The sequence below is a fragment of the Neophocaena asiaeorientalis genome, unplaced genomic scaffold, assembly GCF_003031525.2.
Source record: "Neophocaena asiaeorientalis asiaeorientalis breed wild unplaced genomic scaffold, Neophocaena_asiaeorientalis_V1.1 scaffold220, whole genome shotgun sequence".
NCBI classification, from domain to species: domain Eukaryota; kingdom Metazoa; phylum Chordata; class Mammalia; order Artiodactyla; family Phocoenidae; genus Neophocaena; species Neophocaena asiaeorientalis.
The window spans coordinates 3,931,574-3,951,643 of record NW_020174042.1 but is presented as its reverse complement, the minus strand read 5'-3'; the positions used below and the strand labels follow the sequence as shown (position 1 = coordinate 3,951,643).

General features: G+C 38.3%; 2 protein-coding genes across 10 annotated transcripts in view; one reads left to right on the top strand and one right to left on the bottom strand.

Annotated features, from left to right (window-relative positions):
* Positions 1-2,340: 2,340 nt before the first annotated feature.
* Positions 2,341-19,074, bottom strand: RMI1 (RecQ mediated genome instability 1). The gene is made up of 4 exons (XM_024753753.1): positions 18,944-19,074; positions 13,886-13,946; positions 5,197-5,293; positions 2,341-4,435 (listed from the first exon to the last, which is right to left on the bottom strand). The coding sequence occupies exon 4, from the start codon at positions 4,397-4,399 to the stop codon at positions 2,519-2,521; it is 1,881 nt and encodes a 626-aa protein (XP_024609521.1). The 5' UTR covers positions 4,400-4,435; positions 5,197-5,293; positions 13,886-13,946; positions 18,944-19,074; the 3' UTR covers positions 2,341-2,518.
* Positions 19,075-19,185: 111 nt separating this feature from the next.
* Positions 19,186-20,070, top strand: part of HNRNPK (heterogeneous nuclear ribonucleoprotein K) — a 12,375-nt gene continuing 11,490 nt past the window's right edge. For 4 of the 9 annotated variants that reach the window (XM_024753764.1, XM_024753761.1, XM_024753759.1 and 1 more), the window contains exon 1: positions 19,189-19,323. The gene's annotated coding sequence lies outside the window, so the exon portion shown is untranslated. Of the gene's footprint in view, positions 19,324-19,580; positions 19,674-20,070 lie in introns of those variants that run through there. The other 5 variants (XM_024753765.1, XM_024753760.1, XM_024753757.1 and 2 more) reach the window with 3 other exon arrangements.

Here is a 20,070-nt window from a genome sequence, read left to right as displayed (position 1 = left end):
CCCACATCTGGAGAACAACTATGACTAAAATTTAGTGGCAGACCAGGTAGGTGAATAATAAGGAGGCAATGGGACTTCCCTGGTGGCGCAGTGGTAAAGAATCCACCTGCCAAAGCATGGGACACGGGTTCAAGCCCTGGTCAGGGAAGATCCCACATGCCGCAGAGCAACTAAGCCCATGTGCCACAACAACTGAAGCCCACGCACCTAGAGCCTGTGCTCTACAGCAGGAGAAGCCACTGCAATGAGAAGCCCACGCACCACAACAAAGAGTAGTCCCCACTCGCCGCAACTAGAGAAAGCCTGTGCGCAGCAACGAAGACCCAACGCAGTCAAAAATAAATAAATAAAAATTTATTTAAAAAAAAAAAAAAGAATAAGGAGGCAAGATGAGGCTGAAAAGGAAGGCAAGATTGAGATTGCAAAAGGCCTTACATACTATACATGAAGAGTTTGGACTTCACCCTGTAGGTAAGCAGATAGGAGGAGGTTGTTATTAAAGGTTAACAAAGAGAAAACAAGAAATTTATTATTCAAGAAAGATCATTCAGGAAGAATTACGGGAAAAGGCTTAAGGGCAAAATAAGGCACAGGCCAATTAGTAAACCTACTGGAATACTCAAGGCCAGAGAAAACTAGAGCCAGAATTAAAGCACCAATTAGAAGTATGGACTGATATGGTAAAGTACTATACCCAGTCTTTAGTGACGGAATATGAAGAGAAAATAAGGTTTAATCCCAGCTTTCCAGCACTACTCAAAGAGATAGAGTACAGGAGAACATTTACAAGAAAGATAATGAAAGATAACATCCATTTAGATCTCTTGTAGTAAAAGAGCTATGCAAGTATATAGAAGTGGTTATTATCAGATGATATAGCAGCAAAATCTGGATTGTGCCTTGAACTCTGATTATCATCCTTCAAGCAATAATGACAAAAGATTTTAGAATATTTTTCTACTATATCCATATTTTTATATATGTATTTATCTTACTTCCAGATATTTTCCTATTACATTATTTTAACTAAAAACAGTGTCTTCATTTTATTATTTAAGTATTTAATGGGGTTTTTTTTGTTGTTTTGTTTTTTATTTTTTGCGGTACGCGGGCCTCTCACTGTTGTGGCCTCTCCCGTTGCGAAGCACAGGCTCAGTAGTTGTGGCGCACGGGCCTAGTTGCTCTGCAGCATGTGGGATCTTCCCAGACCAGGGCATGAACCCGTGTCCCCTGCATCAGCAGGCAGACCCTCAACCACTGCGCCACCAGGGAAGCCCTGTTTAATGTTTTAAAATTCAAGATACTTTAATTTAGATTTTTTTAAAAACAAAAGAATAATAAAAATAATTTTACCTTTCAAATGTGACTTTTTAACAGCAAAGTGGAAAAGTGGGAAACAGTCTCCCTTCTGGTTTTTTTTTGTGGAGGTGGGAGGCCGGGGGGAACAATCTCCCTAAAAAAGAAATCAGCACTTCCAACAAAACTAAAGGAAGATCTTACATGTACACCTAATTCAGAAAGGAGATAACTGGGACTTCCCTGGTAGTGCAGTGGTTAAGAATCTGCCTGCCACTGCAGGAGACACGGGTTCGAGCCCTGGGCCAGGAAGATCCCACAGGCCACAGAGCAACTAAGCCCATGTGCCACAACTACTGAGCCTGTGCTCTGGAGCCCACGAGCCACAACTACTGAGCCCACGTGCCACAACTACTGAAGCCCGCGCGCCTAGAGCCCATGCTCCACAACGAGAAGCCACCGCAATGAGAAGCCTGTGCACCACGACGAAGAGTAGCCCCCACTCACCACAACTAGAGAAAACCCGCGTGCAGCAACAAAGACCCAACGCAGCCAAAAATAAATAAAATAAAATAAATTTTTTAAAAAAAAGGAAATAACTAAAGACATGTGTAAATACCTTATTTTAATCCAGAAAAAAAAAATGAAATACTTACTGGATCTTCTTAATAATAATAGATTATCGTTGAAAATAAGGTTTTTAACTATTCAATATAATCTCTGAAATGGTATCTAGTTAAGATAGTATTTGTTTTAAATATAACAAATATTTCCAATCAGCAAAACAAAAACCAGCAAAACAGTTTGTATCTGAGTCTGACATTCTAATCCACTGGATTTACATTTTTTCCTAATAATATAAACAAATCTTTTGGGGTACTCTACACATTAGAAGTACTCAACTACCTATTTGTAATTGTTAACTTTCAACAGTATGATTCATCAGTAAACACCAATACAGTACTTTAGCAGTCACCTTATGTGAAATAACAAGTGGAAAACAAAATTTCTCAACAACAGTGGGTCATCAAATTGCTTCAGCAGTTACTATAAAAAATTTATTTAAAAAACTTACATACACAAACATAATTAAACATTTTAAAATTAGACTGAAATCAGTTATGAAATCCTTTTCCCCTTTTACAAAAAGAAACTTGTGAAAGTAAAAGGACAAATTCAATTCTAAATATTTCCTTGTTTTTTTAAATTGTTTGCTAGTAAATTATTTCTTTACTCGCCTCTTTAGGTTCTCAAGGTGTTCCACATTAACATCTTGTAATGCCAGTACCGTTCCCTTAGACAAGGAGGGATTCAATGAAATAGTCATTAGACAGCACAAATCTATTAGATCTCTCTGACATTTCTGCAAACCTTCCAGGAACTTTTGGTATTTACAAGGATCCTTTTTTAACTGTTTCATTTCTAGTACTGAAAACCCTATCAGACTAGTAAGTATTTCATCTACAAAGTCTACATCTAGATATGCAGTACCATCAGAAATTTTTGCTGTTATACTCCAAATGCCACCAGAACTTGAGAGATTTCCAGTTAAGGTTACAATAAATGCTTTGACTTTCACTGTTGTAACTTCCTTTGGTTTGCTGGCCATTAGAACAGACAAATAGATAAAAGGTGGAGAATATAAATCCATGGTGATAGAAAGATTAGTGCTATTCTCTGATGATCTTGAAGAACAAGTCTGTAAGTGGTGCTCATTTTTATTAGAAATGTGTGAACAACTTTTTGGTACATAATTGACCAGCTCTCCGTTTAATATTTTATTATTTAAGGAATGTCCATCTGAACTGCTGGTTTGTTTTATTTTATTATATGTCTCTGAGTTGTTATCTTTATTTGTAAAATTATGGGGTAGGGGTACATTATGATTAACTGAAACAATACTACTGTTTTGGTCTCTAGCAGATGGACAACTAAAATATTTGTCTTCATTAGTTATTTGCTCAGATAAATTTTTTTCATTCCAATTATTATTTCCATTTTTGCAAATCAAAGAAAAATTATTCAGAGTATTAGATCTATGTGAAAATGTCTCTATACTTTCATCTGTAGTTCTGTTCAAAGTCAGTGGCTGTAATTCTTTGGTCTCTGTTTGTTCTTTCTGGACAGCTTCTTCTAAAAGCAAGGCCTCCTCCAATGAAAAGTCATCTAATTCCTCATCAGTAAAAAGCATAGACTGGTTTCGTGGTTTCTCCTTTGATATTGGAGAAATAATAAGTCCTGGTTCAAAATCTGACTGTCGGATGGGAACAGTATTTGAAGAACTACCTGTGCTGAAACAACTTCTTTCCAAAGAGGTGTTATTATTTGCTGCAAGCTCATCGTTTTCATTAAGACTTGCCAAGAGTTCTTCATCAGAAGGTCCTAACGCAGGATGCAGAACATCTGTAATTCTGGGGATGCTTTGGTTAGAATTATTTGGTATGACTGGAACTATAGGATCAGGTTCCCCAATTAATCTTGCAAGAACTTTTTCTTGGGCATATTCCTCTAAAAGAGCATCTACTTCTCCTCCCAACACCTTCACATTTTCTGGTTTCAATAAGAGAACACCAAGACGGAAAGAAATGTTTCCATAAATCAAAAGTTTTGTACCTGGAGGAAGATCACTATGAAGAGCTGGAATAGACTGATATTCCATCCCCTGTATTTGCACAATTCCATCAGTAAGCTGTAGCATCAACATTCGTGAAGGCTTTGCTTCCCAAGGTTTTGGGGTTACTTGTGTTTCAGCTGTAATTAGGTCATTGGTTGTATTCTTTCCTCTCAACTTTTGTATCTGGGCATACGCAGGTTGACTTACATCAACCAATGAATTAATCTGCAGAGCAAAATATCCATTCAGTTCTCCTTTTGGAACTTCTAAAATGCCATCAGGTAAAAGACGATACTCCAAATCTCTCAGATCAGTAAGGAGCCATTGCTCAAACACTTGTTTATTCATTTGTGCCTGACTCAAATTAACATTATCATTTTCTTCTTGGATCCAGTTAATACAAGCTTCCAGCCACATTAAAGGCACTTTAACATGCCATGTAGCTAAAAGCCAGGTTTCAATTCTTAATGCAATACTAGCTATACTCATTTCTTTTATATAAAAGAAATATTAGGCATCTATTACCTGAAAACAAAAAAAAAATTATGGTAATTCAGTACATCTAAATATAGTTTCTATAATTCTCTACAATGCACAAACAGGAGTAATCAAACTTTTAGATTTTTCTCTCTTCAGCACCTTTATAATTCTTTGACTTTCTACATGGCAAAACTTCAAATGCCACAAGTAATCAGATGGTAAAATAAGAAAAGCAAAAGGTTTGAGACAAGATATACCTAGGTTTGTTCAGGCTAGCTCTTCAAACTATAAGTTCTGTGATCTAGTATAAATTTCTTAACTTCTCTAACCTAATTTTTTCATCTATAAAATGTCAGTACCACCTCCTATCTAACACAGTTGTTGTGAGGATTACATGATTAACATTTGTAAAGCATAATGTCAGACCTACGAAATACCTGTAGTAATTAGTTATGTTAATAATCAGATTCTAATCATTTAAAATTTAGCTAGGAAACAATATTTACTAAGGTCCTTCCTATATCTATAATTCATACTCTATTAAAACTTATACCATTGTATTCCATAAAATTATAACAAGTAACAATAGATTCTGAGCTGATGTAAAGCATCTTATTTGTTTGGCTAAATAATTCTCAACAGTCCTATCAGGTAAATATACTTCTTATTTTCTCAGTATGATAAAAAAGTAGCCAAACACTAAAGACTAACCTTTTTTCACAAAAGTATATTTTTTCCTTCTACAGATGAAGATATCTAAGAGTTCGAATTTATAAAAGTTTTAACATGCCCGTAAGAAAACTTACCATTTGGAACAGAAGCACAGGATTTGAGGACGGGATTTGGAACTGGTTGTTCAATGGAGTACTTGTAACCTCTATTGCTCAGAAATGGCCCTGAGAGCTAAGACAAGAAGCAGTAAGGGTTATAAGAGGAAGCTGCAGAAAGAATCACTGGCCTATTTTCATAAGTGCAAAGTTTGATGGTATGGTTTGAAGGTTCCTATTATCAATCAGGGTAGAGTAGAGGTAGTAAAGAATAAAAACATGAGGTTTGGAATGAAATAAACAAAAGCAAGTTACCACGAGAAACTCAGACACTCTACCTTAGCTTGTTTCCTTCCCTTTATACTTACTTCATAGGGCTACTGTGAAAATTAAAGGATAGGAGAAGATGGCGGGCAGAGCACCAGCATAGGCACAAATCAGCTGACCCAAGGTGGCAATCCAATCATTTAGGCTGTTCACTTAGGCCCCAGCAATGGTTGCAGGGCAGAAGCAGGCCACCCAAAAGGCGTCCGAGGCCCACAAGCAACCTGAGGCTGAAGCAGACCAAAGTAGCTGAAACTGAAATTGAACAGTACCAACTGCAGAGGGAGAAAGGTTCAAAGCCAGAGAAGCTGGAGCTCTGGGATTCCATGGCAGGGGCAGTACTGGGGTGGAAAAAGAGACCCAGGTGATGACCATTCTCCAGATCTACCTCTGGCAAAACAGGGATGAAAGTGCTAGATAACCTCTTGGCCTTTGTCTGCTACATCTAGCCAGAGATCCATGAAAACTATTGCATAAATGCATAGGGGAAGAAGCTCTGTTCCACGGACTGGCATTTTAGATGCCTTCATGGAAAATGAAATTCTAACAAAGCTCAAGTTACATTCTTGTGAAAAGGCATTAAATTATCTCTGTATATTATATAGTAGGTCCTCTCACTTTTTGGAAAATAGCAAATCTAGCTCCCTTTTAAAAACTTAAAGGGCTTCCCTGGTGGCGCAGTGGTTGAGAGTCCGCCTGCCGATGCAGGGGACATGGGTTCGTGCCCCGGTCCGGGAGGATCCCACATGCCGCGGCAGCGGCTGGGCCCATGATCCATGGCCGCTGAGCCTGCGCGTCCGGAGCCTGTGCTCCACAGCGGGAGAGGCCACAGCAGTGAGAGGCCCGCGTATCGCAAAAAAAAAAAAAAACTTAAAGCTTATCCAAAGATTTCATTTTTTTAACCTTGCACTTCTTAGAAAATTTAATAGGCATATATTGTGTGGTTTCCCATATCTTTTAGCTAAAGCAACATATATATCAATACTGACTTCTTCTTTTGTAGATGTAGTTTTGTTTGTTTGTTTGTTTTTAATTTTTTAAGAAGGGATTAATTTTTTTTCCCCTAAAGCTTTGTGAAGGTCAGGGGATTTATCTATCAAAAAATAGTAAATAGTTATTTGTAACCTGTACTAAGCAGCATCCAGCCTTAAAACAGTCTTTTCTGGCTAAAGGTTAGAACAATGAATACACTAGTATAATTGTTTGGGCTGCTTTTAATATCTTTTAATAAAAATTACTAGAAGACAGAAATCAAGAATTTGTTACATGTTGTTATTTGGTGTACTGATAATCATTTAAAAGTAAAACCCGGGGCTCCCCTGGTGGCGCAGTGGTTGAGAGTCCATCTGCCGATGCCGGGGAACACAGGTTCGTGCCCCGGTCCAGGAAGATCCCACATGCCGCAGAGCGGCTGGGCCCGTGGGCCATGGCTGCTGGGCCTGCGCGTCCAGAGCCTGTGCTCCGCAATGGGTGAGGCCACAGCAGTGAGAGGCCCACGTACCGCAGAAAAATAAAAAATAAAATAAATAAAAGTAAAACCCTCTTATCGTGTAAAAAAAAAAAGAAATAAAAAAACAAATGAGAGCCAGTATATAATCTAGCGGTTCAGAGTGCAAGTGTGATGCCAAATTATCTTTCACTTACAAACTCTGTGACCCTAAACAAGTGGTCACATTATTAATTTAACAAATGGTTAAAATTTAAAGGAAGAGTTAGTTATTGTGAGGAATACAAGAATAACATTTTAAAGGAGGAATTAAGAAGGTCATAACTACCAAACTGATAAATCTTTACACCAAAGAAAATAATTGAGAGTACAGATATATAATTTTTAAATTACATGTGAAAAACAATGTAAAAATTCAAAAGTAGGATAGGTCCCTGCCCATAGTGATAAAAATAAACCATGCAGAGTCAAATCGGCATGTCTCTAACAAAGAAACCAACAATCTCTACATGAGTCCTCTGATTTATCAAATGGAAATATTTTCTACCTTCTGGCTAAAAAAAGCAAAACACAGTGTGCTAACTTTTGTGTACAAAAGAAAGGAAAATAAGCACATTCTTATTTACTTTATACATAAAGGACCTCTAGAAAGATATACAAGAAACTAGATAAAACATTAAATACATAGCTACACTCAATAACAAAGAGTAAAATCTTGTGGGCCAGGGCTTCCCTGGTGGCACAGTGGTTAAGACTCTGCCTGCCAATGCAGGGGACACAGGTTTGAGCCCTGGTCCAGGAAGATCCCACATGCCATGGAGCAACTAAGCCCGTGGGCCATGACTGCTGAGCCTGTGCTCTAGAGCCTGCGAGCCACAACTACTGAAGCCCACGTGCCTAGAGCCCATGCTCCACAACAAGAGAAGCCACCGCAATGACAAGCCCATGTACCTCAGCAAAGAGCAGCCCCCGCTCGCCGCAACTAGAGAAAAGCCCGCACACAACAAAGAACCAACTCAGCCAAAAATAAAAAATAAGTAATTAATTTTTTAAAAAGTCTTGTGGGCTAGGAACAGAGGAGAAACCTAGAGTTTTAGTGCTGATTTAAAGCCACCAGGAAAAGGAGACTTCAGGCTAAAGCTCCAAGGCTTTACGTTTAAGGGTCCAGTGTGCCAATTATAGGTCAGAAGACCAGAACAGACTACTTGCTAGAACTGGGCCAAAAAAATCTTCCACTCAATACCTACCTATGGCCTATGGAGGAAACAGAGATAACCTAAGAAAGGAAATGAGGCCTACATAACTTGTATAGTACATATAGCATGGTCCAGAACTAGGCTATTCACATAAAAACCCAAGTCTCTAATGACACAGCTGATCTAGAGTTATGCCAGCCAGAGGGTCAGGTTGAAGCAACTCCAAAAAAACACAAAAGGGAAAAACACACATGGGAAAAACCTCTATCCAACATGAGCTCTCAAACCAAAATTATAACATATTTAAGGAAAATCACCACCATAAGCCACATCAGCAGACACAACTAACAGGAGAATTTATACCTAGATAAATCTGTTTTTAAATGAAGAATTTTAAGTATTTTTAAAATAATCTTAAATATTTTTTAAATGTCTTTGAGCATACTAAATACACTTTAAAAGTAGGACTAATCCTTAAAGAAGAATAGATGATAATTAAACAGTAACAGGCATTTATGAAAAGTATCAATTGGACATCTTAGAAACGGGAAACAGCCTCAGAAATTTAAAACTCAGTAGATGGGATAAACAAAAGGCTAAAAACAAATGAAGAAAAAACTTACACTTTGGAAATTACATAGAACAGAGTATGAAAATTTAAGAAATTAAGCAAAGAAGGGGGAAAAAGGCTAAGTAGGGAAAACAGGCTTCTACACTGAAGTAATCACAGTTTCAGAAGAAAATAGAAGAGGTGAAGGAAACAGTTTTGTTTTTTTTTTAAGATAATGGTTAAAGGTGGTCAAAAGGAACAAATTTCCAATTATAAGATAAACAAGTAATAGGGATGTAATGCACAACATGATGACTGTAGTTAACATTGCTGTTCGATATATATGGAAGTTGTTAAGACATTAGATCCTAAGAGTTCTCATCACAAGGAGAATTTATTTTTTCTTTTCCTTTTTCTTTTTTTTTTTGGCTGTGTTGGGTCTTTGTTGCTGCCCACAGGCCTTCTCTAGTTGCAGTGAGCGGTGGCTGCTCTTCCTTGCAGTGCACGGGCTTCTCATCACAGCGGCTTCTCTTGTTTTGGAGCACAGGCTCTGGGTGCGTGGGCTTCAGTAGTTGTGGCACATGGGCTCAGAAGTTGTGGCTCACGAGCTCTAGAGTGCAGGCTCAGTAGTTGTGGCACACGGGCTCAGTTGCTCCGTGGCATGTGGGATCTTCCCGGACCAGGGCTTGAACCCGTGTCCCCTGCATTGGCAGGTGGATTCTTAACCACTGCACCACTGGGGAAGCCCAATTACCTTTATATCTATATGAGATGATGGATGTTAGCTTAATCTGTTGCAGTAATCATTTCACAGTATATGTAAATACTATACACCTTAAACTTATATGGTGATGTATGCCAATTATTTCTCAATAAAACTAGAAAAATATATATAAATAAAAGTGAAATTTTTTCATAATAAAAAAATAAAGAATAATGGTTGAAATTTTTCTAAAATTCAAGAAAGATATGATTCTGTAGGGTGTAAAAGCTCAATACTGCTAAACAACAAGTGTAAAAATCAACCTGTAAACATAGCATGGTAAACTGTAAAACATCAAGGACAAAGAAAAAAATCTTTTTTTTTTAAATCTTAAGATTCAACAAGCTGGATCTAAAATTTGAGGTAACAAAAATGTAGAAAATACAAAAAGAATTCAGAGGGAAGTTAAGGTATTATGTTTTGTCAAGGAGGATAATAGAGATTCTGATTATGTTTACTATTTTATAAGAAAAATATAAAAATTATGTGTTTAAGGGTAAAAATGAAAGATTGAAAAAACATTTTTATAATCCCCGCAAAACTCAGATAATAGATTTTTTAAAAGCCATAAAATTCTAAGAACAAAGAAAATGGGAGAAGAAACAATGGCAACAAATTTTGGAAACTGGAAAGCAAACAGATTAGTACATGATTTAGCAGACACTAGAAAATTGAATTCTAAGGTGGCATTAAGAATGGCTGATATAAAAACCCAGAACCCACAAAAGGCAATACTAAGTATGCCTGGAAGTAAAGGGTACTCTAAAAACAAGATTGATCAGACGATTCTTTAAGACATTTAAGACTGTGGCATCCCTATCCCACATAAGAGGGTAAATTTATGTTATATGTTTTTTACCATAATTTTTTAGAAAGAGAGAAAAATCAAGAGGGAAGTAGAGGAGGAAAAAAAGGAAAAAATAAAATTACCTCTATTTGCAGATGACATGAATGTTTATGAAAAAATGCCAAAGAATGTACAAAGAAGCTATATCACCTGATAAATGAGTTAGCAAGACGCAAGTGTCTTTTTTGTGCTCTTGTGCCACATTTTCACACTTTTGTGCTTTTTGTTGATGATTTCACTATTTAAAACAGCCCCGTAGCATACTTCTGAAGCGCTGTCTAGTGTTCCAAAGCATAAGAAAACTGTGTGAGATGTGTCATATGTAAAATCTGTGTGTTAGATTAAGCTTCATTCAGGCATTAGTTATAGTGCCACTGGTCATAAGTTCAGTTAATGAATCAACAACATATAGTGAATAAAGTGTCTTTAAACAGAAACACAAATAAAACAAGGTTATGTACTAATCAGTTGGTGAAAATGTCATGACCAGAGGCTCACAGGAACCTAACCTTGTCTTTCCCCTAGGAACAATAGTTCAGTATTCCCTAATTCAGTGTTCACAGGGACTTTATATAGAACATAACTACGAGGAATAATGAGACTTGACTGTACGAGCAATGAACAAAGAGTACAATTTACAGTAGCCCTCAAAACTTAAATCTAACAAAATATGTGCAGGATGTATATGCTGAAAACTACAAAATACTGTTGAAAGAAATCAAAGACAACCTAGACAAATGAAGAGATATGCTGTGTTGAAGACTCTATGATCAAGTTTCAATTCTCCCCAAACAGATATATAGATTCAATGCAATTCCATTCAAAATCCCAGCATTTTTTTTCTTAAAGAATGGCAAGCTGGGGCTTCCCCGGTGGCGCAGTGGTTGAGAGTCCGCCTGCCGATGCAGGGGACACGGGTTCGTGCCCCGGTCCGGGAAGATCCCACATGCCGCGGAGCGGTTGGGCCCGTGAGCCATGGCCGCTGAGCCTGCGCGTCCGGAGCCTGTGCTCCGCCACGGGAGAGGCCACGATAGTGAGAGGCCCGCGTACCGCAAAAAAAAAAAAAATGGCAAGCTGATTCTAAGATTTACATGGAAAGGCAAAGAAACTAGAATAGCCAAGGTAATTTCAGAAAACAAAAAGTTGGAGACTCACACTGAGTTCAAGACTTAGTATAAACTACAGTAATCAAGACAGTGAAGTATTGGCAAAAGGATTAACATATCAGTCAATGGGAAGAGAAGACAGCCTAGAAAATAGACCCATTCATATATAGTCAATTGATTTTGCAAAGGCATTTCAAAGGAAACAGGATAGTCTTTTGAACAAATGATGCTAAAACAACTGAGCATCCATATGCAAAACTATGAACCTCAACCAATACCTCACATCATATATAAAAGTTAAATGGACCACAGACCTAAATGTGAAAACTAAAACTATAAAACATCTATAAGAAAAGTTAGGAGAAAAAATAAACCAAGCTCATAGATAAGAGAGAACAGATTCGTAGCCGCAAGAGGTAAGGGGTGGGGGTGGGCAAAATGGGTGCAGGGGGTCACAAGGTACAAACTTCCAGTTATAAAATCAGTAAGTCATGGAAATGTAATGTACAGCATGGTCACTGTAGTTAAAATACTATATTGCATATCTAAAAGTTGCTAAGAGAGTAGATCTTAAAAGTTCTCATCACAAGAAAAAAAATTTTTTTGTAACTAAGTGGTGATGGATGTTAACTGGATTTACTGTGGTGATCATTTTGCAACGTATACAAATATCAAATTATTATGTTGTATACCTGAAACTAAAAGGTTATATGTCAATTATACCTCAATTTTTTTTAAAGGGGAAGAAAAGTTAGGAGAAAAATCTTTGTGATCTTGGTTTCTTAACAGTGTTCTTAGATACAACACCAGAAGCATAATCCATAAAAGAAATTAATAAACTGAGCTTCACCAAAATTTTAAAATTCTGCTCTGTGAAAGACACTGTTAAGAGTATAAAGACAAGCCAAACACACACAAAGACAAGCCACAGACTGGGAGAAATACATAATTGACAAAAGACTTATATCCAGACTATATAAAGAATTCTAAAATTCAATAGGAAGACAAACTAATTTTAAAAGGAACAAAAGATTTGAATAGACATTTCACCAAAAGATATGCAGATAACGAGTAAGACATTAAGAAAATGCAAAATTGAAATCACAGTGTGATATTACACATCTATTAGCATAGCTAAAATAAAAAATAACTGACAATACCAACTACTGGAATTCTCATACATTGCTGGTGGGAAAGCAAAATGACACAGCCACTTTAAAAAACAGTTTAGCAGTTTCTTAGGAAGGAAAACAGTTTAGCATTTTCTTACAAAGTTAAACTCACCATACAACCCAGCATTACTAGGTATTTACTCAAGAGAAATGAAAACGTATACTCATTAAAAATCTCTATGTGAAAAAAAAAACAAAAAAAAAACAAAAAAAAAATCTCTATGTGAACATTTATAGCAGCTTTTTTCATAATCACCAAAAAACTAGAAACAACCCACATGTCCTTCAACTGGTGAATGGATTAACAAATTGTTGTACATCATTACAATGGAATACTATTCAGTAATAGAAAGGAATAAACTAATAGATGCAATAACATGGATGAATATTGCTACAGATGGTATCACTCAGAAAATTCATATGTTGAAATCCTAATGCCCAATGTGATGGCATTAGGAGATGGGGCCTTTGCGAAGTGTTTATATTATGAGAATGAAGCCCTCATGGGACTTCCCTGGCAGTCCAGTGGTTAAGACTCTGTGCTTCCACTACAGGGAACACGGGTTCGATCCCTGGTTGGGGAACTAAGATCCCACATGCCGTGCAGCATGGCCAAAATAAATCAATAAATCAATAAATAAAAATAAAGTCAGAATTTTGAAAAGATATTAAAAAAAAAACTTACAACCCAATAACAAAAAAATAAATAAACAGTAGAGACGTCTCCACACAGCTACTTACCCCTTCTGCCATGGGAGGTTACTGTAAAAAGACTGTCATCTAAGAACCAAGAAGCATGTTCTCATCAGACACCCACTAAATCTGCCATCACCTTGACCTTGGACTTCCCAGTCTCCAAAGAAATAAATCTCTGTTGTTTATCAACCACCCAGTTTATGCTATTTTGTCACAATAGCCCAAATAGACTAAGACAAATGTTAAATGCAGCAAGCTAAGTAAAAGAAGCCAGACAAACACTGTAAGAGTCCAAGATGGCATTATGGAAAAGGCAACACTATAGAAACAGGTGGCAGCGATGATGTGACTAATGTTTGTCAAAACTCATAGAACTATATACAAAAAAGAACATGAATTTTACTGAATGTAAATTATATCCTCAATAAAAATACTGAAGACAAACACCAAAAGGACAGATATTTAATAACTAATTTTCAAACTTGCTGAGGAAAACACAGAATAAAGAAAACAATCCAAAAGAAGGCACAAAAGGAACTGGCAAGCACTATAAATAGAAAGAATAAACAAGGTGGTAGAAATAAGTCTAAATATATCAGCAATCATAATGAACATAGATTAACTCACCTGTTAAAAGATACTCTCAAATTGAAAAAACCAAGTTCAGCTGCATGCTTAAAAGATGACCCTAAAACAAAATAACATCGAAGCATGAAATTAATTAAAATAAGGCATGTTAAAATCCCCAAGCATGATATTATGAGGCCACAGCTGAGTGACATCTTATCCTCAAGACAGAGATCTGTACTTCTATAACCTAAGATTCCCAAGTGCTACTTTATCGCATCTGTTGTCATTTTTTTAACCTCAAAAATTAAGCTAGATCCAAGGCTCTTAGGTGTGCTCATTCAATAGTAAGTTACCTTACTTTCTCCACTAAAATTTAAACACTACAGCACTGGCAAATGGGCCTAGTCTAATTGGCAGAGGTGTTGTAGTAATGAGATGACAGTCATTAAGTAAACTGAAATCAAGACAGTGTACTTTCAGTAGAGTTATAATTATTTAAATGAATTATCAAGTATAAATGCCACAATTAATTAAGTTGTTTGCAGAATGTTTTGTACTATAAATTACTCGGTGTATACAGTATATACCCCTAAATTATTATATGCAGCCATTTAACACAAATGCTATTTTCTACCTGAACCTGTTAAACAGTAGGAGTTAATACTGTTAGTACTTCTAGGAGGATGAAGGAACCAATAAAAAAGAAAGACTGATTGATTGTGAACTGAAAAGGTCAAGGCTGGATAGAAAATGAAAGAAAGGAATTTCAGTGGTGTTAATTCTATATCCCAGCAGTACAGCTGTTTAAACAGAGAACTGAAGAAAAAGGTTTAATAAAAATTAAAACCTCTTATTTGTAAGATTTTTAACTTTTTCAAAATACATACTTTTACATCTGTAATATTATCTAAACCTCAAAATAGTCATTTATGATAGAAAGGGTAGGGATTGTCATCCATTTGGGTGAGAATGTAACAGGCATGAAGATTAAGACATACAGATCATACATGGTAGCAGACGAAGAACGAAATTCTGCTAACCTCCATTTCTATATCATTTTCTAGACCCTGTTCGACTTAAAAGAGAAAGTAAAGCCAGTCCCTCATTTACATATACCCACTTGCATATAAACTATAAAACTCATTCATAAATGGCCATTCTATAAGAGCACTACACTATTACAATGAACAGACTTTTCTCAGATCTCATTTAAACGACAAGCTCACCTAGTATATTCTATTTCCTTTACTAAGTCAAATCAAAGAAACACATCACCTACTGCATCTATCTTTGTAACAGCTTCAAAACAGTGTTATCATTAAGTACTTTTCCTTTTGCTATAACTCTACTAAAATATGACATAAAAGTTTTTTTAAATTTTTAAATATTACAAACTGATATTTTAAGGCTTATGTATTCATTTATTTTTTTAATTTTGTAGTTATCTCAAACACGCACTTCCTTGTTTGTGTTGTTGCATTCGGCAAGTGACAAAACTCCTTTCAGATGATAGTTGGGACAAATTCTGAGAAACAGTGCTCAATGAACCACAGTGAAATTGTTCTATAAACATGTGGCAGTTCTAATTAATAATTTTCTCCAAATACTACCTTCTAGGATTTAAATTTCCACTTCCAGAGCTACATGATATACTACAATTTTATAATAATGTTATAACTAAATGCACATTTGCTACATAGAATTCTTCATTTAACAGCAAAGTAAGTAAAGTGGAGGGCATATTGATCTGAAACATGGTTTACTCCCCACAACTGCATGTTAAAAACAATTTCAATAAGATGTTTCTACATATAATAGGATTTTTTTTTCCTACAGGTAAAAAAGAAAAGCTTATTAAATTTTTTAATTAAATGGAAAAACTATTATCATGTGGGATTACAAAGTTTAGACTGGGTTTCAATAACCGAGCCCCTTAATAATTTAGTAAATTGTATTACTTGCATCTACTTCTTCAAGAGAATTCCTAAGGTTTTTGTTCCTCCCTTTCTTGAGAAACTGAGTAACCATAGTCACCGCAGGTAGAAGCAACTCAGGGGAGGTGTTTGCTATAGCAGCACAACTTCTCATCTGCTCATACATAAAGAACAGCCCCTGATCCTCAAGAACATCACTGTCCAAGAAAAAAATATGAAAAAGTATACGTTGTTGAAATTGTACATTAAAAAATGTTCACACTGTATGATTTCAAAACTTAATCTTAAGAAAATAATCAGAAATGAGGACAAAGATTTTATGTGCCAGAGTGTTTATCACTGTGCTTTTACAGTTTGGAAAAAAAACAGGAACAATCTAAATGTTCAACAACAGTAAAAAAAATTTTTTTTAATTAAATATATTACATTGGATCCATGAAATAGTCTTCTGAAAAAACATTTTTAAGTACTATTTAATGACATGAAAATATGTTCATATTTTTATTCTGTTAGGAGAAAAGGTCAGATGTAAAACTACATACATCTTAATCTCCATTAATTTTATAATCATGAAAAAAATGTTTTTTAAAAATTGATTTACATCTTGTGCTTGCTAAACTTGGCTGACCACACTAATCTACATTCTAATCTTGACTGCAGGAACTGAGCAGAAGAGAATAGAGTCAGAAAATTCTATCATTTGCCACTAAGACTTAGGCAAATTTGATTTATGTTACTTTTCAGTCAGCCTCACATATTTCAATTTTTTAAAAAATAGAAAAAGAGGCAGAAGTATTGATACCATCCTTTTGGACATTGTATGTGGCATTCAATAAATAGCTAAGACTTAAAAGCACTAACAAATACTCAAGTTATAACCAGTCCATGTTTCCACTGTCTTCATCTAAAAAATACAGGTGAGTCTGTGTTTTAACTCCTTGGGGATGAGTTTAAGGTAACCCCAGAATTTTGAGAAGGCACTCTGAAAATTATGGGAAAAAAATTTATATTTAATGACTGAAATCAGAAAGAAGTAATGAGTGGAGCTGTTTGTGGATCCTCCATAACCTAATGTAAGGAAAAGACAGAGAATAGGTTTAGGAGTCTGAATCCCATTTCTGCTATGTGACCTTAGACGTGTTCCTTAACTTTTTCTTAACCACAATTTACTAGCTGAACTGTAATAAGCATTAAACTGCCAGCACAAGGTCTGGCACAAACTTAAAATTTTAAGTAATCATCCAGCTTGCTTGTGTACAATCTCAATTATATTAGTTTATCTAAAGTAAATCCCACAAGCTAAGTAATACTAGCTCTAAATTCATCAGGAATCCAAATAATCATACAATTATTTACTCAACACAGGAGCCACAATGTATCAACCAAGTTGGTAAGTTCTTGAATGAGCACAGATGTAACAGTTTGGCTGAAAATAGAGAATGAAAGGATGGTGAAAAGACAGACTTTCCTCAAGCTAGCAAGTCCCTGAATGAAAATGGTGGAAAAAACAGACTTTCTTGTTATTTAAACAGTAAACCTATAAAGCAAATTAAAAGAGGCAAGGAAGAAAACAAGTAGAAAAAGAAAAAAGAAAAAAACAAACAAACAAAACCTGACAATGGCACCTAGAAAAGAGAAATAAGACCTTTCAGCAGTTAGGGTCCAGTCAGAAGACAGTGAAACTGGGAATAAGTTCTTAAGATAAAGCTGCTTACTTTGCATTCCTGCCCATCAATCATCACTGTTTATCAAGGCAGAAAATGATGGTTGCAACAGAAATACTAGCTTGAAAGAAAACATCATTAGTACAGTACCCCTATATGTGCCTATCTGTGTTAGTGAAGTGTCCCAGGTTTTAAATGACAGATTCAATTAAATGCTGCAAATCCTGACTGGCAGATTAAATCTCTACAATCCAAGTATCCCCAGCCCCTTCATACACTCAATTTTCTTGGCTGAACATTAAATAAAAATCCAAACTATGTATCGTAAAACCAAACACAAGTTAAGTTTTACCTCCCAACAAGACTATGATACTCTTCATGGTGGGGCCATTAAAAAATATTACAACTCAAAGAGCCTTTTAAAAACTCCACAATCCCAGACAGTATGCTCTAACAGTATTTGTTAACTATCCTGCCAGCCAGTAAATGTTGGTGCTTCATGAAGTTCTCAGTTCCTCCTAGAGTTCTCTTCCTGATTAAGCAAGTAAAAGATAAAAGATGGCGGAAATCAGACATTTTTTTAAAATGCTGTTTACATCTAATTTGCAAAGTATTCAAGAGGAAAATCAAGTTACAGCGGAATGAATCAGCACAAATTCATAATTACAAAAAAAAAGTGTATTCTAGCGGTGGGTTTACATCCCATGTAAATTATAACATTTTTATGCTTGAACACAAGTCTGGGGTTATGGGTGAGAGCTGGAGAGCTGAGTCAGGATGTGGATACTGGGTACTACTTACTGGCAATTTCCCAGGTTTGTCACCGATTCAGAGTGACCTTAAGTGCCTTAACAAAGGAAACCAACAAAGCCTGACACAGGGGCCTTAGAAGTAACCGCACACAAAGCAAGTATAAACTGAACACGCTAGAACGGTAACATATCTGAGGGCGAGGGTTTTAGTCTGTTTTAATCACTGCCGAATACCTTGACACACGGTGGGCGCTTTAAAGAGGTGAACGAACGCAAAGCGGATGTCTACAACGCATTTTGCGATTTGCATTCATTGTAGGATATGAAAGCAATACTTCCAGAAATTTTTCACACGTAGCGGCAGCACCGACACTACAAAATACTCGTATCGCAGGTCCCATTAACAAAAAAGAAAGAAAGAAAAAGAAAGGAAAAACAAAAGGTTTCGTCAGAACGGAGAGCCCTGTAAAGACCCCGGGAGTACAGGCTCAGCGCCGGAAGCAAAGGGACTGAGTTCTCCCGGACTCCGAGGCTCGCCGCCACAGCCCAGCGGGACGGCCAACAATTCCCGGAACCCCGAGCCGCCAGCGGATAGCGGGCCGCGACCCTCCGGCTGCGCCTCCGGCCCAGGCCACGCCTGACGGCGCCGCGGCCCGTTACACACAACTCGCCCCGCAGCCCGGGCGAGAGGGGAGCACGGGGGAAGAAAGGAGACGCGAATGCGGGCTGTGGAAACGGGGACATTCGCCTGGGCCTAACACCGACCTGGACGTCCCGCCTTCCCCTCGCGCAACACTGGTTCCTGGGCCTCGCGACTGTGAGAACAGGAACCACCACGGCGCGCGCCCTAATCCTTTTTTGCTCCTTCCCGCCCGTTTTGCCGCGCACTCACGCCCCTCCTCCAAACTCTGAAGACTCCTCAGGGCCCCGAAGACGCCCCTTCACCCGCCCCCTCCCTGTGCGCGTGAACTGGACAGCCTTTAGTTCTCGCGAGAGGTTTCCCCCCTCCCCCCAGCTAGTGAGTGCGCGAACGAGAAAGGAGGAGGGCTCTACGGGCGAAAGCACTGCAGGCGCCATTATCCTCTGTTTCTCTGCTGCACCAACGTCGACGTCTTCTCTACTTCCCGGTTATTTGCGGCCCATAGGTAACTAGGGTTATTGGGGCTTGGGTATTATGGGTTCGGGCAGGGGTTTGGCCTCCCTAAAGGCTGCGCTGACTTTTTCCAAGTCTGGTTTTTCTCGGGCCCTTAGCGGCCTTACAGCCTGAAGGGAGGCGCCGGCGGGAGGCGGGGCTGTCGCCTCCTCCAGCGCCTTGATTGACGCGGCCTTGGGCCAATCGCTTCGCCCTCGCGCCACCACTGTAGCTGGGGCAGCCTATCGGGCCCGGCGGCGGGGTAGGAGAGCGCGGGGAGGGCGGTGGGGGCCTACGCTCGTTCTCTGTCTAGCTGCGACCGGCTGAGGCGGCGCGGCGGCATAGGGACGGTAGCCTTGCCCGGTGAGGAATGGGGCTGGGCGAGCGGCGCGTGGGGGCGAGGGCCGGAGACCAGTTTCTCCACTTGAGGGAGGCGGTTGGGGCTGCTTGGTGGTTGGCCTGTTCTGGGATGGAACGTTGCCGGGTTTCCCCTCCCCCCACCTCCGCCATTTCCCTGAGCGTATGTTTGCAGCCTGCGCTGCGGTACTGGTGGCTTCGGGGAGTCGTGAGGCTTGTGACGGTGGGATGAGGTGCAGTTTTGTAGTGTTGGGAACTAGGTCTTGTGGGAAGGAGAGGGGGTCGGCGGGCGGGCCCCGAGGGCGGTAGAGAATGCCGCTCTCTTTGTGTGGGTCCCGGCGCACTTGGGCGCTCCCGGCCTGGGCCCGACGCGGGAACGGGCGAGCTGAAAGGGTCGGGGCTG

What these genes read in the sequence shown, in the direction of transcription:
- RMI1 (XM_024753753.1), bottom strand. Translation starts at nt 4,399, where the DNA reads ATGAGTATAGCTAGTATTGCATTAAGAATTGAAACCTGGCTTTTAGCT.